The 25,497-nt window shown below is 41.2% G+C and overlaps 1 protein-coding gene across 2 annotated transcripts; it reads left to right on the plus strand.

Moving 5' to 3' along the window:
- Nucleotides 1-11: 11 nt before the first annotated feature.
- On the plus strand, nt 12-24,812 carry LOC121433219 (secernin-3). 2 transcript variants are annotated; one of them, XM_041631563.1, is made up of 8 exons: nt 12-109; nt 2,446-2,606; nt 4,703-4,884; nt 6,285-6,481; nt 11,514-11,723; nt 18,006-18,168; nt 19,230-19,404; nt 22,772-24,812. In XM_041631563.1, the coding sequence occupies exons 2-8, from the start codon at nt 2,448-2,450 to the stop codon at nt 22,940-22,942; spliced, it is 1,257 nt and encodes a 418-aa protein (XP_041487497.1). In that variant the 5' UTR covers nt 12-109; nt 2,446-2,447; the 3' UTR covers nt 22,943-24,812. The 2 variants fall into 2 exon arrangements, with proteins under 2 accessions (XP_041487497.1, XP_041487498.1); XM_041631564.1 differs by lacking the exon at nt 12-109 and adding an exon at nt 184-360.
- Nucleotides 24,813-25,497: the final 685 nt, after the last annotated feature.

A 25,497-nucleotide genomic window follows, 5' to 3' on the forward strand; every position in this document is an offset into this window, starting at 1 on the left:
GAAGGGGACTACTTCCGACGATTAGTCCTGGCCCAGCCCCTCCGTTTCCGGTGATTGCTCTGGTGGCTGCGGGTGGTGCGTGCTCGGCGTCCGCGCGTGCGCAGCAGAGGTAAGCTCGGGAGCGGGCTCTGCGCGCCGTTCGCTGATGGCGGGGTCGCGGGCAGCCGTTCGCTCTGCTGCGCGGGCCTCGCTCCGAACGCGGGCATCGGGAGCGGGCGAGGTCTTGAAGTTCGAGCCCAGCACTTTCTGGCAACGCCGGCTCCAGTTGCAAAATTTTTTGTTTGCTTTTGCAGCGCAGTTCTCATGTAGTTAACGGAGACAGTAAACCTCGCGCTGTAGGACGTTTGTGAAACCCAAAAGGTTGGTGTTGTCGCAAGCACTGGGATAGACTGTTAGAGACCGAGGCTCTTCCCTTCCAGTTGTTATGTACAGAATCTCCCTAGCGTTGGCTGTCTTTGAATTCACAGATCTTCCTGCCTTTGCCTCCCAAGAGCTGCTAATAAAGGCGTGAGCCACTATACGCGGCGTCCTTCGGTTATTTCCAGCTATGCAGAAAGATATTCAACAAACACCGTGAATGAGGACAACACGTTAGGGCCAAGGGCTTTCCTCCCCTGTGCTGTTTTCTTAGTTGCTGCCGCTATCCCAGTTAGTGCGTCACTCACTGGGACTTGATCATCCGAGGGTTTGGTGTGGGTATGGCTGTTAGTCCACTGGCCTCTAGCAAGGATAAGAATAAGCCAGCTTAAAACAGGTGACAGCTTTTGTTTGAGGGTCGGGTGTGTTGCAGGTTTTTGAATTGTTTTATTTGTGACCCGGACCATGTAACTCTCAAACTTCAATCACAGGCATGCGCCTCCTAGCTGAACTTTCACCTTCAGGGTCATACTGAATCAAGCCTCAAAACAGCAGTACTAGATGGTGTTTTATTTTATTTTACTGCTGAACCTGGAAGAAAAGAGAAAGAGAATTAATAGCCTGACTAAGTTATGTATTGGGCTAGCTAACTTTGGAGCCCTGTAGGTAGGAGATCAAAACTTGCAGAGAGGAGACACAAGAGAAAAGCAGTGATCACTTCTTCCCATCTTTGAGAACAGAAGAACCTTTATTTTAAAGTGTGTTCCATGGTGAACTTGTTTCTTGAGTCATTTTGTTTGTTTTGAAGCGGGGTTTTGCTATGTTCTTGAATTATGGTAACACAGGCTAGCTTCAAACTCTAGCTTATCCTGCCCAGTGCTAAGATTATAGGCGTGCTACCATACCCTGCTTAGTTTTCCTTTCAGCAAAACATTTATTAATTCATATTTATTTTATTTATATTTATTATATTTTTATTCTGTTTTAAAGTGGTTAGAATGCACGTGTCTAAAAAATTATGCTAAGATTTGGTTCTTATAAAAGAAGGAAACTGGACTGGAAAGGTAGCTCAGCGGTTAAGATAGCTCGCCACTTTTCCTGAAGACCTGAGTTCAGTTCCCAACACAGGCTTGAGATGCTTCGCGACCTTCCCTGACTCCAGCTTCAGCGGGCTTGAGGCCCGTTTCTGACCTTCTTGGGCACCCATACTTTCGGCAGGCAGACACATAATCCATACACATGAATAGTAAAGACAAATCTTAAGAAATTTAAAATAAAAGGAAACTGAAACTATGTTCTGAAAGCAAAATGAAAATGTAAGATCTTGAATTGTCCTAAAAGTGAGGATTTAAGATTTTCCCCATCACAAATGAAGACAATTTGTATGTTAGTCAGTCCTACTACTGGGATTTATGAACTTCCTCCCGGAAACCTTAACAGTAGTGACTTTGTTTATTTGTCTGTTTTCTGATTTTTCCAGATGGGTTTTCTCTGTGTAACAGCCTGGCTGTCCTGGAACTCACTTGCTAGATCAGGCTGACCTCAAACTCACAGAGATCCTCCTTCTTCTGCCTCCCAAGTGCTAGGATTAAAGGTGTGTGCCCCACTATGCCCAGTCTTACGTGATTTCCTGTAGATAAACACGACGTCCTCAGATCTCCCTGTCTAGTAAAGGACCTCATGCAAACACTGATACTGCAGACTAAGGCACGTGTAGTAGCTATGGGCAGAGTAAAAAGAATTGGGGAAATTTAGGAGAGAGGTTTGCAGAAGAAACCTCTATAAACATTTGACCTGTGCACTAGGAGAAAGTGGTTCTCGTTGCCATTGTATTGTAGTAGCACATGGTTAATTCCTAAATCTTATTCTAATTTTTATAGTCTGTTGTTTCTTTAAGACAGGTCTTAATATATAATCCTGGCTGCCCTGGAGTGCACAAAAGTGATATGATATTGAAAACTCTGCTATGTACCCGTCTTAGGTATATCCCTCGGTCGTAGAAAAAAGCTCTTTGCTTTATGTGTGCTTAAAAATGTTTGCTCTTTTTATTTTGAAACTTCTATATTATGCCTTTTTTTTTTCTTAAAGAGATGGAGCCCTATTCCTGTGACACTTTTGTGGCCTTACCTCCAGCCACAGTTGGTAATAGGGTCATTTTTGGGAAAAATTCAGACAGACTCTTCGACGAAGTCCAAGAAGTAATTTACTTCCCAGCTGCAGTGCACAATGATTTAAGCAAACGTCTTAAGGTAGGTTAAAAAAAAATATGTTGTGTTAGGAATATCTATCTTTAAACATATCAATAATGAGTACTTCTTTTTAAAAAATTTTATTTTATTTTATGTGTATGAATATTTTACCTGTATGTATGTTGGTGTGCCTAGTGCCCATAGAGGTCAGAAGAGGGTGTAGGATCCCTTGTAACTATGGGGAGCCGTGAGATGCCCTGTGGGTGCCAGGAACTGAGCCCTGGTTCTCTACAAGAACCGCAGGTGCTCTTAACCACTGAGCCATTTCTCCAGACCCGTAAATGGTTCTTTCTCTCTCTAGCGACCACTGAAGTTAAAATTCAAGAATTTAAGTTTAGAAATGGTTTGAATCGAAAATAGACTTCTGATCTCTTATTTCAGTAATTTAGAAGAAGCTGCTAAAATAATAAATATTATCTCTCTGATTAAATATCTGAATGCTTTTTTTTTTTTTTTTTTTTTTGGTTTTTCGAGACAGGGTTTCTCTGTGGCTTTGGAGCCTGTCCTGGAACTAGCTCTGTAGACCAGGCTGGTCTCGAACTCACAGAAATCCGCCTGCCTGAATGCTTTTTATATGTTGTATGTGTTGGTTGTGATGAGGGATTTCAAGTCAACTATTAAAACCTGGACGCGACCTTAGGCTGAGAGTAGTGAGTGGATGGTGGCTGCACTAAGGGCACAGAATAGTACGGCGGCTTAAATGCTGGCCTTAGGGAAGAGTAGCAGGCTGTGGCAGCAGAGAAGGAACATCTAGATTAAATTAGGGCTTAAAGAGTGGGAATGGCGTGTTGGTTTAGTGCTTAAGAGCACTTGCTGTTCTCGCAGAGGCCCCGGGTTTCATTCCCAGCACCCACATGGTGGGTGAGTCACAGCCATCCCTAACATAACTCCAGTTTCATTGTATCTGATGCTCTCTTCTGACCTCTGTGGGCAACAGGCACACATATGCATAGAAATGCATGCAAGCAAACATTCATAAAACAAAATAAATAAAAAAAGAATGATTTAGTTAGAGCTGGGGCTTCAGCTGACAGATCAAAAGGATTCTTCTTGGTAGAGAATAAGAAAAAAATATTTCAGATTTTATAAATAACAAGTTTTTTTGTTTTTGTCCTATGGTGCTGAGAACAAACCAAGGGCCTCTTGTATATTAGGCACATAACCTGCCAATTGAGCCACATTCTCAGCCCTATAAATATGTTTTGTAGTCCATCAAGGTATCTGATAATGCCATCAACATAAATTTTATGTATTTCCCTCACCTCCTACATGCACATTAAATAAAATTGCCTTTAAATTTTTTATTTAAACAGTCTATTTACGTGGAACTCAAAGGTTTATATTATTTTCTGTTGTTATGAACTTTCTGGATCTTTGATGTTCTAGCACTATTAACTTAAATATAAGGCTTTTTGTATCTTAGGCTGTAGTTTTCTTTTGCTGTACATGTTGATCCTCCTGGGGCATCGTTCCTATTCTATACAAGCGTGTTTAGATCTAGCCCATCGTGTAAGTCAGCTTCCCAGCGCTGTGAGGAGTCCTCCTGGGTCTCTTCCACACGACATGTGGGCCTCTGTGGTAGTCATCCTCTCTACCTAAGGGTCTCAGGTACCTATGAGTGCGAAGATCACCGGTCAGGATGTACTAGACCATGAACTTGAGAACCGCTTTCTTAATCTTCAGCTCATCTTAATTACTCTCCATGAAACGGTTTGAAGATTAATAACTATCACTTCTGAGCTGCTAGGGCAACGCTCTTCCTGTCCTTCATACTTCAGATTTGTTTCATCTTAGTTTATGGACAAGTCTCTGTTTCTTAAGTGAAGCTTTGTGTTCCTGTATCTTTGTAACCGACTTGCCTTAGCAGAATGAATTATAAAGAACATCCTCAGAAAGTATTTAAGCAATAAATGCTTTAGAGTCGATTCTGAATGAATTTTGAAGTTAGTGCTTTTATTATTGAAAATTTCAACTTGATTCCATGTCATCCACCTTCATCATGATCATGTCTTCTCAACGGTGTTTTAAATTCTGGAATTTGGTAACTCTCCACTTTGGATTTCATAGTTACATGACTTTTTTTTTTTTTTTTACAGTGTACTTACATAGAAATTGACCAGGTTCCTGAAACATATGCTGTTGTCCTTAGTCGCCCAGCTTGGCTGTGGGGGGCAGAAATGGGAGCCAATGAGCATGGAGTCTGCATTGGGAATGAAGCTGTATGGGGAAGAGAGGCCATTTCTAAGGAGGAAGCACTTTTGGGCATGGACCTTGTCAGGTAACTGGTATGCTGCTTCCTTACTACGTGTAGTTTCTGTCCCGCCCAGCCCTGCAGCCATTCAGTCCCAGAGAAACACACAGAGGCTTATATTAATTACAAGCTGTTTGGCCTATTAGCTCAGGCTTATTATTAGCTAGCTCTTACAACTTAAATCAACCCATAATTCTTGTCTGTGTTTAGCCACATGGCTTGGTACCTTTCCTCAGTGCAGCATTCTTGCTCCCTCTGCAGCTGGCTGGTGACTGACTCTCTGCCTTTCCTCTTCCCAGAATTCTCCTTGTCTGGTTGCCTCTCCTATACTTCCCTCCTGGCTACTGGCTGATCAGCATTTTATTAAACCAATATGAGTGACAAATCTTTACAGTATCCACAGCAACAGATTATGTAAGAAATAACTGAATACCAGTCACATTTATTTTCACACCAGCATGCAATTTCATGACTCTTAAATATCACTAATCCATCTAGGGTGGATGGCTCAATCCATACATTGTTTACTGAAGAAGCGTGAGGACCTCAGTTTGATCTCTGGCACTTATGTGTGCCTGTAATCCTGCACTGGAGAAGCAGAAGCAGGCAGATTCCTGGGCTTGCTGGGTCGCTAGTCTAGCTTCATTGGTAAATTCCAGTTCACTGAGAAGCCCTGCCTCATAAAATAAGGTGGAATGCAATTGAGAAAGCTGTTGGACATCAGCCTCTGGCTTCTCAGTGCATGCTTGCATGAAAGCATACCCTAGTCTGGCTCCTCAGTGCATGCTTGCATGAATGCATACCCTAGTCTGGCTTCTCAGTGCATGCTTGCATGAAAGCATACCCTAGTCTGGCTTCTCAGTGCATGCTTGCATGAATGCATACCCTAGTCTGGCTTCTCAGTGCATGCTTGCATGAATGCATACCCTAGTCTGGCTTCTCAGTGCATGCTTGCATGAATGCATACCCTAGTCTGGCTTCTCAGTGCATGCTTGCATGAATGCATACCCTAGGCACACACCCACGTAAACATGTATATGCACTACACAAATGCCTGCTGACACTTATGCACACCTATGCACATCATAAATTGGTGAGGAGCCAAAATTAGAAGTTATAATTAATCAGAAATGCCTGAATTGCTTTATTACATGGTTGACTAATTCCTTCACTTTATAAAGAGACATATCAGTCTTAGACATAAAATAGCTTTGCAATAAGTTACTGAGATGAAAGTTGACTCCAAAAATGTTTTTACTGTCCCAAACTGCCTTCAAAAGTACGACTTTAAAGGTTTTACTTTACGTATTAACTTGTTCTTTTTTTTTTAACTTTGAATGTAGCAAACATGGTGTTTCTTGAACATGAAGTTAAGATGAATAAAGGAAATTATTTTTAATTTGAGATCCTTAATATTTTTATTTTAGACTTGGCCTTGAAAGAGCTGATACAGCCGAAAAAGCTCTCGATGTCATTGTCGACTTATTAGAAAAATATGGCCAAGGTGGAAATTGTGCAGAGGGTGAAGAATTTAGCTATTATAACAGTTTCCTGATAGCGGATAGGAATGAAGCTTGGATTCTGGAGACATCAGGGAAGTACTGGGCAGCAGAGAAAGTCCAAGGTATGAACAACTATTTGTAATTTGGTTTATATAATTAATAAAATAGATCTTTAACCGTAGCTAAAGCATTTATTTGCTTTTCAAGAATTATAATCCGCTGCATTAAAGGATAAGCCACAGAGCAAAGTTAAAATTAGGAAGAACATAAAGGGAGAGAGAACTATGATGAGAAGTCTTACAAAAAAATAAGCACGCAACATTGTCTACGCAGCAGCTTTTGGCTGTTTGTAGTGGTTTTTTTTTTTCTCTTTTTGACAACTACTTTCCTAACTTTGGACTGAATTCCAGAACTGTACCATATGTAAGTACAGAGGTAAAGAGGAGGGGGTTGGTCTGGGCATGGGTGACTCTGGGCCAGTGTTTAGAGTGTATGGACACAGCAGTAAGACAAAATGATGCCCTTGACTGTATCAGTGTAGTCTGATGGCTTTGGAGCTGACTGTCCCCCATGATTTATTTGTGCTCAGATATCCCTCTTATTTCTGTGTCTCTGTGTGTGTGCGATATGCATACAAGTCTATATGTGTGTGGGGCGGGTACACATGGCCACTCTGTACAAGTGAAGGTCAGAGGACAACCTCTGGTGACTCAGTGTCCTCTTGTGGTAGGGTCCCTATTGTTTGCTGCTCCTGCGCATGCCTGGCTAGCTGATCCATGTGATCTGGTGATTTTCCTATATTATCTTCCGTATCACCACAGAAACTCTGGGATAAAAAACACTGCTACCGCCCACAACTTTACATGAGCCCTGGGGATATGAATTCAGATAACCCATTAAGCTCTCCCTGCAGCCAGTTCTCTTCATTTCAAGGGAAGAAATCCAGAGATGGAAAGCAATTTAAAGCAGCGAGTGGAAGTCTCTTCACCCCATTCTCAGTGCGCTGTTTTGTGGATAGAGGACATAGTCGCATGCTTCTTGTGTGCTTCTATATTGATTTCCTAGTTTTACAGAAGAGATGAGAGCCGCATGTAAAAATACTAAATGGAGGTTAGCTCAGTTGTATTGTGCTTGTCTGGCATAAAGCAAGTCCTGGTTAATCACCAGCATTGCACAAAGCTGAGAATGGTAGCCTATTCCTGTAATCCCAACATCTGGGAGGCATAGAGGTAGGGGGCTCAGAAGTTCAAGATGACTGCCGCTCTGAGGTGGTGGTGCATACCTTTAACCTCAGCCCTCAGGAGGCAGAGGCAAGCAGACCTCTGAGTTCAAAGCCAGCCTGGTCTACACAGCAAGTTCTAGGATAACCAGGGCAACACAGAGAAACCCTGTCGGGAAAAAGTAAAACAAATAAACAAAAAAATAGATGATTGTCTACTTCATACATACTTTGAGTCCAGCCTCAGCTTTAGGTAATCTGCCTCAATTAATCATTTAGGTATCGCCTTCCTATACACTAAGGATAAGGAAACAGAGAGGGAAATTAGAGAAGCATCACCTTTCACGATAGCCACAAATAGCATAAAATATCTTGGGGTAACTCTGACCAAGGATGTGAAAGATCTATTTGACAAGAACTTTAAGTCTTTGAAGAAAGAAATTGAAGAGGACACCAGAAAATGGAAGGATCTCCCTTGCTCCTGGATTGGGAGGATCAACATAGTAAAAATGGCAATTCTACCAAAAGCAATCTATAGATTCAATGCAATCCCCATCAAAATCCCATCAAAATTCTTCACAGATCTGGAGAAGACAATAATCAACTTTATATGGAAAAACAAAAAACCCAGGATAGCCAAAACAATCTTATACAACAAAGGATTGTCTGGAGGCATTACCATCCCTGACTTCAAACTCTACTACAGAGCTACAGTATTGAAAACAGCTTGGTATTGGCATAAAAACAGAGAAGTCGACCAATGGTATCGAATAGAAGACCCTGACATTAACCCACAAACCTGTGAACACCTGATTTTCGATAAAAGAGCTAAAAGTATACAATGGAAAAAAGAGAGCATCTTCAACAAATTGTGCTGGCAAAACTGGATGTCAACCTGTAGAAGAATGAAAATAGATCCATATCTATCACCATGCACAAAACTCAAGTCCAAATGGATTAAAGACCTCAATATCAGTCCGAACACACTGAACCTGATAGAAGAGAAAGTGGGAAGTACTCTACAACACATGGACACAGGAGACCACTTCCTACGTATAACCCCAGCAGCACAGACATTAAGGACCTCATTGAATAAATGGGACCTCCTGAGACTGAGAAGCTTCTGTAAAGCAAAGGACACTATCGCTAAGACACAAAGGCAACCCACTGACTGGGAGAAGATCTTCACCAACCCCGCAACTGACAAAGGTCTGATCTCTAAAATATATAAAGATCTCAAGAAACTAGACCGTAAAAGGCTAATCAACCCAATTATAAAAATGGGGCATTGAGCTGAACAGAGAATTCTCAACAGAAGAACTTCAAATGGCCAAAAGACACTTAAGGTCATGCTCAACTTCCTTAGCGATCAGGGAAATGCAAATCAAGACAACTTTAAGATACCATCTTACACCTGTCAGAATGGCTAAAATAAAAAACACCAATGATAGCCTTTGTTGGAGAGGTTGTGGAGAAAGGGGTACACTCATCCATTGCTGGTGGGAATGCAAACTTGTGCAACCACTTTGGAAAGCAGTGTGGCGGTTTCTCAGGAAATTCGGGATCAACTTACCCCTGGACCCAACAATACCACTCTTGGGAATATACCCAAGAGAGGCCTTATCATACAACAAAAGTATATGCTCTACGATGTTCATAGCAGCATTGTTTGTGATAGCCAGAACCTAGAAACAACCTAGATGCCCTTCAATAGAAGAATGGATGAAGAAAGTATGGAATATATACATTTTAGAGTACTACTCAGCAGTAAAAAACAAGGGCTTCTTGAATTTTGCATGCAAATGGATGGAAATAGAAAACACTATCCTGAGTGAGGTAAGCCAGACCCAAAAAGAGGAACATGGGATGTACTCACTCATATTTGGTTTCTAGCCATAAACCAAGGACATTGAGCCTATAATTAGGGATCCTAGAGAAGCTAAATAAGGAGAACCCAAAGAAAAACATATAGGCATCCTCCTGAATATTAACCTTCAGCAGGCGATGAAAGGAGACAGAGACAGAGACCCACATTGGAGCACTGAACATAAACCTCAAGGTCCAAATCAGGAGCAGAAGGAGAGAAAGCACAGGCAAGGAACTCAGGACCGCAAGGGGTGCACCCACACACTGAGACAATGGGGATGTTCTACTGGGAACTCACCAAGGCCAGCTGGCCTGGGTCTGGAAAAGCCTGGGATAAAACCAGACTCTCTGAACATAGCAGACAATGAGGACTACTGAGAACTCAAGAACAATGGCAATGGGTTTCTGATCCTACTGCATGTACTGGCTTTGTGGGAGCCTAGGCAGTTTGGATGCTCAACTTACTAGACCTGGATGGAGGTGGGGGTTCCTTGGACTTCCCACAGGACAGGGAACCCTGATTGCTTTTCGGGCTGAGGGGGGGGGACTTAATTGGGGGAGGGGGAGGGAAATGGGAGGCGGTGGCGGGGAAGAGACAAATCTTTAATAAATAAATGAATTTAAAAAAAATCAGGTAACTAGTTAATTGAGTGGATGATGTTGATCCATGGGTGCTGTGAACATGAAAGAAAGGAAAAGTCACTGTGAACTTCCGGAGGAGTCCAGAAAGACTTCAGGAAGGAGCCTGCTGTGGACGATCCGTCTGTTCTTTTTCAAAATAGGCCATTGCCAGTTATTTTCATGGACTTCAAAAGTAGTTTGTATATTTTTATGTTTGACATTTTCTATGCTTTAAAGAAATATATAAAATTATACTTAATGTATTTTATTATTATAAATAATAATGCTAACTGAACTGATTGTATCATTGACCACTTTTTCTTTTATTAAACAAGCTATGGAAAAACAAAGGGATGAATAGTATTGAAAACGGCCTTACCTGGCCATGGAAAACGAACGCCTTCCTGGGTCTGATTAGCCTGCTGAGATCACCTTGCTGCTGCCTTCTCTTTCTCTTACTGCATGATCTCAAGAACTAGATGGTTCTTTCGAGTATCCACAGCACAGACGTGGTACATCCTTCTGGCCATTGCATAGAATATGCGTGTGTTGAACTGCTGACCAAAGTGTCACACGTCATACCGTGAGATACTACTAGTAATCAGGAAATGATGAAGTGTTGATAGCGTGTTGAGTTGAATTATCCTGAGGTAGGTAGAAAGACCAAAAGGCAGGGCAGCAGGATGGCCCAGCAAGTCAGAGTGCTTGCCGCCAGCCCTGACAACCTGTGTTTGATCCCCGGAGCACAGGGTAAAGGGTGCCTGTGTGCACAGACACATAAGAAAGCAAATGTACATTTAAAAAAGTTTAATAATTAAAAAAAAACATAAGGCTATTTACTGTATATTCCACTTAGGTAACATTCTTTAAAAATGTTGTTTGTGTGTATGTGGACATGGGTGCTGTGACACACGTGTGGAGGTCAGAGGACACCTTTTGAGAATCAGTTGCCTGTTTCCAGCATGTCAGATGGTCAGGCTTGTGGCAAGTGTCTACCCACGGGGCTACGTCCCCAGCCCTATGTAATATGTGACACTGAGTTATACTAGAGTAGAAAAGTACTAGGTGCCCAGAGGTAATGAATTATGAGAATTAGGAGATTCATGGCTTTGATATGAAAGAGTAACAGGGTATAAATATTCTTTTTCTTGACATTACCAATACCAATGTTGTGGTTATGATCGCATTCTATACTTTTATAAAATGTATTGAGTGGAACTGGAACCATAATGAGTGTATAGTCTCTCCGGCTTACTTCACATAACTGCATCTGAGTCTACAGTGACCTCAGAGTTTCATTTTAAAATTCAATTGTTTAGACTGTGCAGGAGATGTCCATGGCAGAAAACTTACATTAAGTTTAAACAGCGATTTAAAAATCATAAATGTAGAGAGAGATTCTTCCTGTTCAAGGTAACTTTTCTTCTCCTTCTCATCCTTCGAAACAGGAATTCGTAATATTTCCAATCAGCTCTCCATAACAACCAGGGTCGACCGGGAGCATCCGGACATGAGGAACTATGCTAAGCAGAGAGGCTGGTGGGATGGCCAGGAGGACTTTGATTTTGCTGCAGCTTACTCTTATATCGACACAGCTTCAATGATGACGTCACCGAGCAGATACTGTCAGGGCTACAAGCTTCTGAATAAGCACAAAGGTAACTATAGCATTTAAATAATGAAAAAATGAATTTTATGAAGATATAATATAATCTTATACTTAATAAGAAATAGTTTGAATAAAACAGCATCAGGATAATGTAAGCTATTTTTTGATATGTGTGAAGTAGTAAACCATTGTGAGAACACACTGATTCTTTCTGAGGGTCAAGTTCAGATTCCCAATCTTCAGAAACATTTTTTTTTAAAGTTTTATTTATTTATTTTGTTTACAGTGTTCTGTCTGCATGTATGCCTGCAGGCCAGAAGAAGGCACCAGATTTCATTACAGATAGTTGTGAGCCACCATGTGGTTGCTGGGAATTGAACTCGGGATTTCTGGAAGAATAATCAGTGCTCTTAACCTCTGAGCCATCTCTCCAGCCCCCACATTTTTCTTTTAAAAAAACTATTTGAACCAGGATTTCACTATACATCTCTGACTGGCCTAGTATTCACTCTATAGACCAGACTGATCTTGGAACTCACAGAGATCTGCGTGCCTCTGTCTTCCGAGTGCTGGGCCATCACACCTGGCCATAATTATTTTTAACGGTAGTATTTCTGTTTGTTTATATGTTTTGTCTTATTTTGCTTGTGTGTGGCTTTCTATATGCTCACATCTGTGTTCAGGTGTGCACACCCATGGTTGTGCATTTGGAGGCCTGAGGTTTGATGTTTAATGTCTTTCTCAGTTGCTCTTCACCTGGCTGTTTTAGATAAAGTCTCTCATTGAACCTGGAGCTTACCTTTTTAGCTAAGCTGGCTGGCCAGAAAGCTCCTGAGAGCTGGGGTTACTGGTGTGAGCTGCCACCCCTGGCTTTAATCTGGGTGCTGGGGATCCAAACTCAAAGCTTGCAACAAGTGCTTTCCCAGAGAGCCATTTCCCCAACCCATGTGTCTCAGTCAGCGTTCTGTGGCTGTGCAGAGACCACGACCAAGGCAATTCTTACAGAAGAAAGCATTTAACTGGGGACTGGCTTACAGTTTCAGAGGGGTCAGTCCATGGTCATCATGGTGGGCAGCGAGGTGGCATGCAGGCAGGTGTGATGCTGGAGAAGTGGCTGAGTTTTACATCCTAATCCCCAGGTAGGAAACAGAGAAAGACTGGGACTGGCGTGGGCGTTTGAAACCTCAGTGCCCACTCCAAATGCCTCCTAATCCTTTCCAAGCAGTTCATTCACAGGGATCTATATAGTTAAGGCTGCCTGAATCAGACTTTAGCCAACCCTGTTTTTAAAGTCGGATTTAGTTTTTCATTACTGGAAATTATGTAGCCTGTTTGTAGCTTGTTTATATTACACTGTGGTTTCCATCCTGGAATGAGTTTCTGCAGGAAGACCGTGAGGTTGGAAATCTATGTGTATTATGTATTTATTCATTGATCATATACATTTTAAGACCTGAAACATGGTGGGAAAGTCAGAAATCTTCATTAATTCGGATTTCCACCAGCAATATTTGAATGCCAATTTCTAATATGCTTATCAATTTAGAACATTCCTTTTTTCTACCCACACAAATTTACAGGCAAAATTAGCATATTATCTCTAATAAATGATTAGATATATCATTTATTAATGCGATTAGACACTTTTATATTTATCAAAAATGTGTGATTTTCTATAAATTGCTTATTTATTATATTATTTTTCCCCCCGTTTTTATTTTGGATTACTACTGACTCTTAAAAAATAACCTCTAGTGAGGCGTGGTTGTGCAATCTTTTAAGCTTAGTGCTGAGAGACAGAGAGAAACCGAGGATCTCTGCTTTTGACAACAATATGATCTGAGTTCCAGGCCAACTAGGGCTACACAATGAGACTCTGTCTCCAAAAACAAAATGAAACAAAAACCAAAAGAACTTTCAATATACCTTTCTTTACTTGTTACCAAGTAATTTCAGCAAAGTGCTTTTAATTTACATTACTAAGTGCAGATAATTTCCCAAAAGGGTGATTGCAATGAGAATATGTAACTGATCTACTTTCTTCACTTGGAGAATAGTAATAATGATTTTTTTTTTGAGGTGGGGTCTCACTGTGTATCTCCAGCTGCTCTAGAAGTTGGTCTGTAGACCGGGCTAGTCTGGACCTCACAGAGATCCGCCTGCCTCTTTCTCCCAAGTGCTGGGATTAAAGGCCTGGACCACCATGCCCAACCCGTATAAAATGTGTCTCTAAGTAGTCAGGAAGCAATTACTGAGAGATGGATCAGTGATTGGCATTTGCCTTTAGCTATTCATTAAATCAATTAACCTTTTGTTAGCTATTTGGTATGGCAAAATAGTTTGTGGCAGAACATTCTTGAAACAACTTAACTTTCTTTTCAGGGTATTTATTATCTTAGGGTACTTTAATATCCAAAAGAATGTCTTCTAATTTAAGGTTTCCTATAAAGTTTTTGGTGTAAGTTTGACAGCATATTCATTTTATAAGTGAGAAAACTGTGCCTTCATTTATCTTCTCTGTGAAACTGGGTAAAAACGAAGCTTCCTACTTGCTCTTAGTTTTTAAAAATTCATTGTTTTCTACGAGTCAGTTGTGTGAACGTAAAAGATTAGGAAGTGTTGAATTATTTGCAACTTGTCAATCATTTAACAAATGGTTTATTATTTTATACTTTTTCTGGGAATAATTTTAAAGAACCTGAAAATTAATGGCTAATCTTAAAACAATGAAGACAGGGGATGGGGTGGGGCTTACTGATAAAGCGCTTTCCCTGCATGCACAAGACCCTGGGTTCGATCCCCAGTCCCACATAAAACCATGTGATACTTGCCTAACTCCAGCAGTTGGGAAATAGAAGCAGGAGGGTCATCATTAACTCAAGGCCAGTCTGGACCCTGTCTCAAAGTTGTGTGTGTGTGTGTGTGTGTGTGTGTGTGTGCATGTGTGTGCGTGCGTGTGTACGTGTGTGCGCGTGTGTGTGCATGTGTGTGCGTGTGTGTGTGCATGTGTGTGCGTGGGTGTGTGCATGTGTGTGTGTGTGCTGACGAGATGACCTTGTTGGTAAAGTGCTTGGCAAATTCATGAGGGCATGGATTGAGATCCCCAGCACCTACATGAAAAACGGATGTGGCAGTATGTGCCTATAATCCCAATGGTGGAGGTCTTGGGGCTCAGTGGCTAGCTGGTCCAGCTGGATCAGTCTCAGAACAGAGGAAGATACCTGATGTTCACCTCTGGCCTCCTCCGCATGCACACGTGCACCCCTGCTAGTGCACAGCCACCCAGCCTCACAGAATGGGGATGACTATATATCATCAGAACGGAAAGGAATGAACCAGGTGTGAGGCCTGAATAAGCCCTGAGGACTCAGCGTTTGGTAGCTGAGGCGGGAAGATCCAGACAAGTTCCATACCACCCTGTCCTGTACAGTGAAACTGTGTCTCAGAGAAACATGGCAGAAGGAAAATGTCAAGACTCCCAAGGTTGAGGGTAACTGGACACAACGAAGAAAAACCAAATAATTAATGTTAAAAATTAATTAGCTACCACACTGAAGTAACTGCCATACTGAACTATAAAATAATGGAATCACAGACCCGAAATGCACGTGTGAATATAGCAACGGATGCATCCGACACAGACTTCAATCCCGTCAAGTGTGATGTGCAATCCACCCAGTTTTCTACGCTTTGTCAAAAGAGTAAATGTCTTTCCAGTAGTTCCATACGAAATTGTCCACTGGGATATTATGTTTAAAATTTGCTATGATTTTTCTAGATAAAAGAGCCTACTTCCCTTCTTTCCATCCGTCCCTACCTGATGGCTATTAAGTGTGCTGCATGTATACCCAAATTGTATCTCTATTCACACGTGTGTTTTAAGTAACCAATCTAAATTGCTGTGAAATTGCACCCTGCGCTTTGCGTTCACTTTGCTACACCTTCCGCCGCTGGCTCGGTACTTATTCAATGCCTGCTAGTGGGTTACTTACAGCCGTCCTGCTCGAGTGGCCATGCAAATCCTCCTTTCATTTTGAGAATTGTAGGTTTTGAATCCTGAAAACATTTCTATAATACCTATATTATCACAGTGTTACAGCTCTGACATTGTGGGTTTTTTTTTTAATTAAAACTTGCCATTTAGAGGAATTTAGACCCGAATCATTTTTAAATCTCACTAGATGCTGAAGCATTGTGCCTGATAGATGGGTGTGAATGGTAGGGTTTTGCTTTATTGTTGAGTTTAATATCAAGGGCTGAGTGTAGCTGTGCCCCTCTCTTCTCCCCAGTGTTATTCAGGATTCACTGAAAACGGTCCAGCACAGCTTCTCTAACAAGTTTCTGTAAGTTCAGCCAGGTATTTTTTGAACTTGAAATCATGGCTCTGTGATGAAGGAACTAGGTAAGAGCGATGCATGTGTGCATAAAACCCATTGCCATTAATATAAAACGGCTGGTCGTGGCATCTTTAACAGCAGGCCATTAGATTCTTTCCTATGAAAGAATTTCCTTTTTCAATGAAGCATCAGAAGTCATAATTTGGATCCAGACTTGCTGTGAACTTTGTTTTTTGATCCCCATATGGGGGGGGTGCTGACCTTTTAGATTGTCTATGAGTTAACCCAGAGCCGGGGTTATACTGGGTGTATACTAAGCACACACACCATATTAAAATTAAAATATGCTTTCAGTCCCAATTACCGTAGGGTTTCGTGAGAAAAGAAAAACCTGTTGTCAGACGCCCATAGGTAAATGAAGATTATTTGTTTCTTTAGAACTAATACAATTTTAATACAATAATTAAACATTTCCAACTAACATATCCTAATGTATCTAATGGCAGAAATTATATTTTACCTTTTTCCAATTTAATTAAAATTTAATTTTATTATTTGTCTCCTGCCCCTCCTATGTATGGCCTCCTCTTCTTTAATCGTTGTTGCACATAAATGTAGGTAACAATATAACCTGCCGAGCTCATTCAGTGTTGCCTACGTGTATCTGTTTCTAGGACTGCCCACCTTCTGTTGGGTAACCAGCTGGGGCTCATCCCTGCCTAAGACTTGGCAGTCCTTAGTTACCTGTAGCTCTTTATCTAGGGGATGGGATCCCATGAGATTCCCCCCGTCTATATCAGGGTCAACTGTTGTTGGAATTATTCAGGTCTTGTTTAGGCAGCCATGTTGTTGATAGAGGGCACAGTCTCACCGTAGACTTCCTGGTCCTCTGCTTTGCAATCTTTCTTCCACTTTCGTGATGTTCCCTGCGCCTTGGATACCAGAGCCGTGTTGTAGCTCTATCAGCTGTGGCTGGGCACCCTACAGCGCATCACCCATTCTGCTGTTCTCTGCATTTTGAGTATCTTTCTGTAACGGTCTCTTGCTGAAATCTATTCTTATGGTGGATAGAAAGGTACGCGTGTAGAGTGCAGTTGAGGTTTATGCTGGGTTAGGAAAGTGGGGGCACTGGGGTCTCTGGCGTCTGCTGCCTTGCTAGCTGCTAGCCGTGGAGTTAGCACAATTTCCCTCCTGCTGAGGAGGTTTGAGTCTAATTAGACAGTTGCCACGTAGCCGGGTAAGACTTCTGATTGCTTTGCTCCCTTAGCCGTTTGCAGAGTAGCTTCTGGTAATATGAAAGAAAGCTCGTCTCAGGGAGGAGGCTTTTGAGTTAGCTCCAGCTCAAATATGCTGAGTCCTTTGTCCAAAATGTGTGTTGTCTTCAGCAATAGGGACTTGATCTTCGATTTCTGGGCGGCAATCACTGGCAGCAACAGTAGGCTGGATTGCTTGGGGGGAATCTCTTGTAATCCTCTAAAAACAACTTGAAAGCAGGTCTCTCCTACCTGTTACTGGAATGGGGTTTTTGTTAGTCTGCGGCTCTTGGGTAACAGGAGGCTGACTTATCTGATAAACAAGAAGTATGTTGGTGGGACGGGTTAAAGGCTTACTGCTGGCTGGAGATAAGTGCCTGGCTTTAGACTGCAAGTCCACTGCTTAACGGCATGAATCAGCACCCCCAAACAGCTTAGATGAAGACGGTTAAGAAAAGACCATTCTAAGGCTTTGGGTGAACCTTTTCTTTCCCTTGCTTTTCATTCTTTCATTTTAGATAGTGAATCCAGGACCTTGCGCCTGTTAGACACTGAGATACATCCTAGCCCAACAATCCAACGTCCTGTGTAATACTTTAGAGGTAGTGTGATGAACATACTCTTCACCCCCATTTTGGCGCTAGAGAATCAATACCAGTGTGTATTATTTTATTAATAGAGAAAAGCTTTTGTTTATAAGATATATGCATTATTTGATGGGTTTTACACTTATTTCCTCAGGAAACATAACTTTCGAAACAATGATGGGGATTCTTAGAGATGAACCAAGTGGCATCAATATGAAGGGAGAATTCCTGAGCACCGCAAGCATGGTTTCTGTTTTACCTCGAGATTCCAGCCTGCCTTGCATTCACTTCTTTACGGGGACTCCACATCCTGAGAGGTGAGGTCCCCCAAATACCGCAAACCACCAAGAGGTCATGGGGTAGGGCACAGTCATTAGTGTGTAGATGAATTTGTTTAAGCAATTACTTCTTTTTAAATTTTTCATTGTGTGTGTGTGTGTGTGTGTGTGTGTGTGTGAGAGAGAGAGAGAGAGAGAGAGAGAGAGAGAGGAACGTGTAGGTGACTGTAGAGACCTGAAGCATTGGATCCCTGGAGCTGGATTTGCAGGTGGTTGTGAGCTGCCCGATAGGTTGGGAACTGAGTGTGTGTCTTACACTGAGTCATCTCTTGAGGCTTTAACTATAATAATGCATTGTCTGTGTGGATTTTAGTTTCCAGTCTCTCTGTGTATATAATGGTTCTCATTTTTACAGAAGGTTAACGGTTCTTGTATGTGGTTATCCTGATTTGCTGTGGGATAATACTCTTGTGCACTGTAAAGATTTGTCACTTGAATTGGTTTAATAAAATGCTGATTGGCCAGTAGCCAGGCAGGAGAAGGACAGAGTCAGAGAGTCACCAGCCAGCTCTTTGGGGGCCTGTCACCCAGCTTTCAAATAAATACACAGAGACTTATTGAGTGCCTGACCTTAGCTTGACTTGTTTCTAGCCAACTTTTCTTAAATTATCCTGTCTACTTTTTGCCTCTGGGCTTTTATCTTTCTCTATTCTATAACTCTTTCTTTGTTTCTTTTGAGCCTAGATTTCTCCTATTTATTCTTGCTGCCTGGCAGCCCCACCTATCCCTCTCCTGCCTAACTATTGATCGTTCAGCTCTTTGTTAGACCAATCAGGTGTTTTAGGCAGGCCAAGTAACACAGCTTCACAGAGTTAAATAAATGCAATATAAAAGAATGCAACACATATTTGCATCATTAAATAAATATCCCACAGCTTAAAAGAATGTAACACATCTTAAAATAATATTCTACAACAGGCAGGAACCAATTAGAGTATATGCATTATTATTAGAAACCTCAATTAGAAGAAATCTAGGAAGACACAATAATTGTTAGTTTTTTTTTGACATGCAAATTCAATAAAAACCCTTTCTTCTAGGTCTGTTTTTAAGCCTTTCATATTTGTACCACATATTTCACAACTGTTCGATACGCAGTCACCAACATTTGAACTTGAAAGGCCCCTGGCAAGGAAGCCATATGTCAAGCCCGATAGAAGACACCCACTCTACCAAAAACATCAACAGGCCTTGGAAGTGATAAGTCACAATAAGGTATGGTTGGGTTATATTCTCTGTTGTCACATCAAGGATAGTTTAAGGTATAATTCAATTCATATTTGGAGTATTAGGTTTCTTTCCTTAATGTAAAGAATTGGGTTAGAAACAGCGACTAGGTTTGACCTTTGGTTGTAATGTATATGTTGTAGGCCGGATACCGGTGTTGTACACTGTTAATCCCAGCACTTGGGACGCGGCTCTCCGTGAGTTTGAGGCCCAACCTGATCTATAGAGACAGTCTCAGGACAGCCTGGACTACACAGAGAAATTCTGTCTCAAAAAACAAAGACTCTTTTAGAAAAATTTTTAATTCAGAACATAACAAAAGCTAACAGTTACAGAACACTTATTATATATAAGTACAACCACTTTATGAGGAAGATAATATTATTCTGACAAGATTCTGAGACCCAGAGAAGTGGCATAATTTTCTTAGTACATACTCCACACGAGAAAGGTCTCTGAAGGGCAGCTAATCTGGTCTTTTTATATAATGCCTGACTCCTGCGGCCCCACACAGAACTGAAAGTGATTTAAGGTCTTTGGTCACCTGGCATGTGTAAGTCCCCAGACCCAATGCCTCGTAGTGCCAGAAACAAAATACAACTAGAAAAAGTGATTAAGATTTTATAGATGTAAAATTATGAGCTGGGTTTTTTGTTTGGGTTTTGGTTTATTGTTTTGCTTAGAGACAGGAGCTCACTGTATATTTCTGACTAGCCTGGAATTTGCAGTGTAGACCAGGCTGGCCTTGAACTCACAGGGATCCAGCTGCCTCTGCCTCCCAAGTGCTGGGATTAAAGGCAAGTGCTGCCACGCCCAGCTAGTGTTTTGTCTTAGTTTGTTTTGTTGTTGTTGTTGTTACAAGAATAATAGATGCTCATTATTTTAAAACTTGAAGCATTATAGAAAAGCAATATATCACTTGAAATAGCATGTCCAGAAATTGACACACATTTAAATTGAAACAGATTAAAAGATAATTTTATAATAGGCCATACCGCTTCACTTCTCCTTAGCCTTTCCTCCCAAATCTGGAGAGAGAAAAAAAAGACAGATTAAAAAGTGAATGGACACGCTGTCTAAAGGCAGGCATCCAGTCATCCCAGTGGGAAGATCAGCTATCCTGTGTGTTTCTCATCTGTCCCTACTACCTGTTGACTGTCCTCTCCACCACTAAGGTGACCCCAACCTCTTTGGACTTTCCAAGATAAGGGCTCATTCAGTTGTCCATACTGGTCTTGAAGTCTCTACAACCTAGGCAGAGCTTGAAGTTTTCATCCTCCCGCCTCATCTCCAGAGCCACTGAAATTACAGACCGTCTGGCCTTTTATGCTTTCTTCATTCTCCTTAGCAATACTTGCTGGAGTGTCCATCTGGTCCCTTGATCCACCCGCATGTATCCCTCACTGCTCATGATAGCACTCACTTAGCAATACTTGCTGGAGTGTCCGTCCGGTCCCTCGATCCACCCGCATGTATCCCTTGCTGTTCCTGATAGCACTGGTGTGTTTGCAGCCTTTCCCCATAAACTGCTTCTAGGAGGTAGGCTTTATGACAGAATTAAATATTTGGTAAACGAAGTTGAATTGGTTTAAAATCTCCTACTGGTTTAGGCTCTAATGAACATTATTGGTTGACATTATAAAGAAATGGAAGATGGTGGAGCTTGAGGGACATGTCATAGAGCTGGGGTCTGCGTCTGCCTCTTTAAGCAGCTACTTCAGGGCTGTAAGGAGAGTCACTAAGGCGACACCTTTCCTTTGCACATCTTGATTACCAGAGAGACTGGAACTCTTCTTACTGGCACAGTTTCTCCTCAGTGATTTCACTGTTTCTTTTCCCTTGGTTTATTTCTCAATTGATTTTGAATGTCTTCTGTTTTTAGTCAAGTGGCAAAAATATGAATATTAACTAATATATATATGTAAAAGAGTATATATATTAAAGATAGACTCTTACCGTATTGCCCAAGTTGGACTCCCACTCTTGAGTCTAAGTGATTCTCCTGCCTCGGTCTCCAAGCAGTGGACTGCAGGTGAAGACCGCCATACCCACTCTTGAGTCTAAGTGACTCTCCTGCCTCGGTCTCCAAGCAGTGGACTGCAGGTGAAGACCGCCATACCCAGCTCATACCTCTTCTTTCCATGTCAGTTAGCTGACGTTAAACATTTTAATTTAGTCAGTTGTGTTTGTTTTCGTGCTTTAAAGCACCTGCTTTGCCTCATAACAAATCATTTTTCTGTATTTTATTTCTGTTATATATGGTTTTTAAATGTTTTAATTTTTTGTGTGTATGTATATAAATATGCATATGGGCATACATATGCTACAGTGTGTCTGTCTGTCTGTCTTTCTGTGTTAAGCCAGAGTCAGTTTTCAGGAGTTGGTTCTCACCCTTGACTACATAGGTCCTGGGGATAGAAGCTCAGGTCATCAGGCTTGGTGGCAAGGACCTTTACCCACTAAGCCAACATATGTGTGCTTTAAAAAAATCCTTAATTCTCTGCCAGGCGGTGGTGGCGCACGCCTTTAACCCCAGCATTCGGGAGGCAGAGACAGGTGGATCTCTGTGAGTTCAAGACCAGGCTGGTCTACAAGAGCTAGTTCCAGGACAGGCTCCAAAGCTACAGAGAAACCCTGTCTCGAAAAACAAACAAAAAACCTTAATTCTCTAGGACTGGTTAAAATGGCTCAGCAGGTGAAGGCATCTACCCCCAAGACTAATGGTTTGGGTTCAGTTCCAGGACATACGTGGTAACGGAAAAAATCAACTCCTACAAGCTGTCCTCTGACTTCCAGGCAAAGGGTCGTGGCACATCAACACACACACACACACATACACACACACACACACACACACACACACATACACACACACACATACACACACATACACACATACACATACACACATACACACACGTACACACACACATACACACATACACACACATACACACACACGTACACACACATACACACATACACATACACACACGTACACACACACACATACACACACATACACACACACGTACACACACACGTACACACACATACACACATACACATACACACACGTACACACACACACACATACACACATACACACACGTACACACACACATACATACACACACGTACACAAATGCACACAAATAGATACCTGAACCTGGAGCAATGATTTTTCCCAAAGAAAACCATTCTTTTTCTTCTTCTTTTTTTTTTTTTATTACTTTTGTGTCTACAGAATAGAAAAATAACCAAACAAGTAGAAACCAGAATAAATAAACCTTGTCAGAGGATTGGAATTTTGTTAGATTCGTGTATGTGTATTTACTTTTATCATTTTAATTAGGAAAAAAGCAAGACAATGCTGGACAACATGAGGAAGCTGGAAAAAGAAGTGTTTGAGGAGATGGAATCAGTTCTCCAAAGCAAACATCTTGATGTGGATAAAACTGTTAATCTTTTTTCTCAATGTGTAAAAGATGAAATTAAAATTTATCAGTCAAATATTAGCTCTTAATAATATATACATGGTCAAAAATCTTCCCCATTGCCCTGATAAATGATACAAAGGTACTTTAAGGAGATCTGATCTTTTCTTCATAATACTAAGTGATATTCTGACTGTTAAAGTCACAGTAATTAGTATTCAGTTGCAAAAAACACAAAACATTAACATGATACATAGGCTATGTTTATTATATTCTATAGTGCCCTTCAGTCATTTTCTCAGCTAAGAAAGCTCAGAACTTCTTATTAAGAAAAAAAAAGCAATGGAAAGTATGTCAAATGAGTTTTTGTCCTTTAGGCAAATAATAAACCAGCCTTAGAAAAATTAGAAAACTGTCTTAAGTCTAATGCCGCATCCCCTCAGAACTGTCTTTTTGTTCTCTGGGACATTTTCCTTTCTCAGAATTCTGTGCAGTTGGAGTCTTACAGGCATTAGTCTTTTCAGATTGGCTCCTTCAACACAGCTTTCTCCATGCCTCTGCTGTCGTAGCTCATTTCTTCTGAGCATGGAATCTGCCTTTCTGTGGGTGTGTCACCACTGAAGGGCATCTTGGTTGTTTCCAGACTTGGGCAATTGAGAGTGAAGTGTGCAAGTGGCTGTATAGTTCTGAGTGTTCAGCCATTCAGGTTAGGGCCGAGGTAACTGCAGAGCCTACGGCGTGACTGAGGAACCGCCACGCTGTCTTCCAGATGCTGCCATTTCTGCCCCCTTGAGCCCATTGTCCCTGTTCCAGCCAGTTGTCAGTGTGTGGGATTTTGGTCATTCTAATAAGTGTACGGTTTTTCACTTATTTAGGTAACAGGGATTGATCCTATGACCTTGTACTTCCTTTTTCAGTTGAATTTGTAATTCCAAATGGTGTATGACGCTGAGTTACATTTCAAATGCTTATTTCCATTTGTACATTTGATGGGGTATCTGGGTCTTGGCCCATTCTATAATCAGATGCTTCTGATTTACTTATTTTACTTGGGAGTCTACCCTTTTTCTTAGCCTTTAAATTTTTATTTTATATGTATGAGTGTTTTGTTCCATGTATGTCTGTGTACCAGGCACATGCCTGGTGTCATCAGACAGTATGAGATCCTCTGCAACTGGAGTTTCAGATGGCTGTGAGCCGCCATGTGGGTGCTGGGGACCAAACCCAGGTCCTCTGCAAGAACAACAAGCAACTCTTAACCGCTCAAGTCTAAAACTCTTAAAGTTCGTTGTTCTTAGGGTAAAGCCCCAATCCTTAACATGCCTGCCCTTTTTATATATTATTGCACGTTTGCTATTGATTTTTGTTCCAATGATGGTGGTCTTTCAGGTTCTTACATGTGCCCAGTTGCGCATTCCTGCCCTATGGCTGCACTTTCTGCTTGCTCCTCCCATTTCCGTGAGTAGTTCTCTTCATCCTTAGAGCTTGCTGGCAAATGAGCTTCTTAGGATTATATTAATTAATTATACATTAACTATATTAATCATACATTTAAATTAATCCAAATTAATCATACATTTAATTATTTCACAGAAAAAGTTCTATGAAGGCCCATTGTTCAATATTATGTTTGGATGCTTTGGTATTATATAATACTTATTAAAGGAACATTCAAATATTGGTGAAAAGAATGTATACAGACCTTTCTACAGAAATGTAAAGTTATTTATCTGTATAACTTGGTAGCCTCATAAGTTTGAACCCTAGAAAAATTCAAGGATTATAAGGCTATGCGAGTTGTTGTATAGAGATTGTTATTGTGTATATATAACAGGATATTTGAGATGTGAGCGCTCATGTTGGTAATTAATGCCTTGTGTATATTAGAAATTTTAGTATTTTCTTAAATTTCATCTGTTGTAAGAGTAAAAATAATAAACTTAGTTATTTTACATAAAATTGGCTTATTTGATCTTTGATGAAAATATAAGCGTATATATTAATCTCTAATACATTTCCTTAAAAATAATTACACAGAGTGAAAGTTTGGAAGCAGAGTTTCTCTTTGTAAAAGTATTTGTTGGCTGGGTTTTTTGAGACAAGAGTTTCTCTGTGTAGCCTTGGTTGTCTTGGAACTCATTGTAGTCCAGGCTGGACTCGAACTCAAGAGATCTGCCTGACTCTGCCTCCTGAGTGTTGGAATTAAAGGCATGTGCCACCACCACCTGACTAATTCTAAACAGAATTTTACAAAATACTTTTGCAATGTTGGCCCACACCTTTAATCCTAGCACTCAGGAGGCTGAGGCAGTGGGAACTGTGAGTTCGAGGCCAGCCTGGTCTACAGAGCAAGTTCCAGGACAGTCAGGGCTGCACAGAGAGACCCTGTCTTGATAAACAACTGCAGAAATGTAAAGGCCACCTTTTCCTGGAGAGCACCCTATGATCTTGGACTCTGCTTCCGGTGTCACTCATCACCTGACCACTTATAAAGATGTCTACTGACAGCCTGCTTGCTCCGAACTCCGCAGAGCCAGAAGGTCATGAGACAGTCCCAGGAAACTCAGTCCAGAAAGCTCCGAGAATTTACAGTCAAGACTTGGGTGGTATGGTCAGCATTATTTGGATCATCCAAGGAAGAGAT

Source organism: Microtus oregoni, unplaced genomic scaffold, assembly GCF_018167655.1.
Source record: "Microtus oregoni isolate MIOR12 unplaced genomic scaffold, Mior012 000037F_ref0000500, whole genome shotgun sequence".
Classification (NCBI taxonomy): domain Eukaryota; kingdom Metazoa; phylum Chordata; class Mammalia; order Rodentia; family Cricetidae; genus Microtus; species Microtus oregoni.

Excerpts from the sequence above, each read along its gene's own strand:
- LOC121433219 (XM_041631563.1), top strand. The coding sequence starts at position 2,448 with ATGGAGCCCTATTCCTGTGACACTTTTGTGGCCTTACCTCCAGCCACA. Across the intron at positions 4,885-6,284 it reads TTGGGCATGGACCTTGTCAG|ACTTGGCCTTGAAAGAGCTG; the intron begins GTAACTGGTATG and ends TTTTTATTTTAG. Across the intron at positions 18,169-19,229 it reads GGGACTCCACATCCTGAGAG|GTCTGTTTTTAAGCCTTTCA; the intron begins GTGAGGTCCCCC and ends CCTTTCTTCTAG.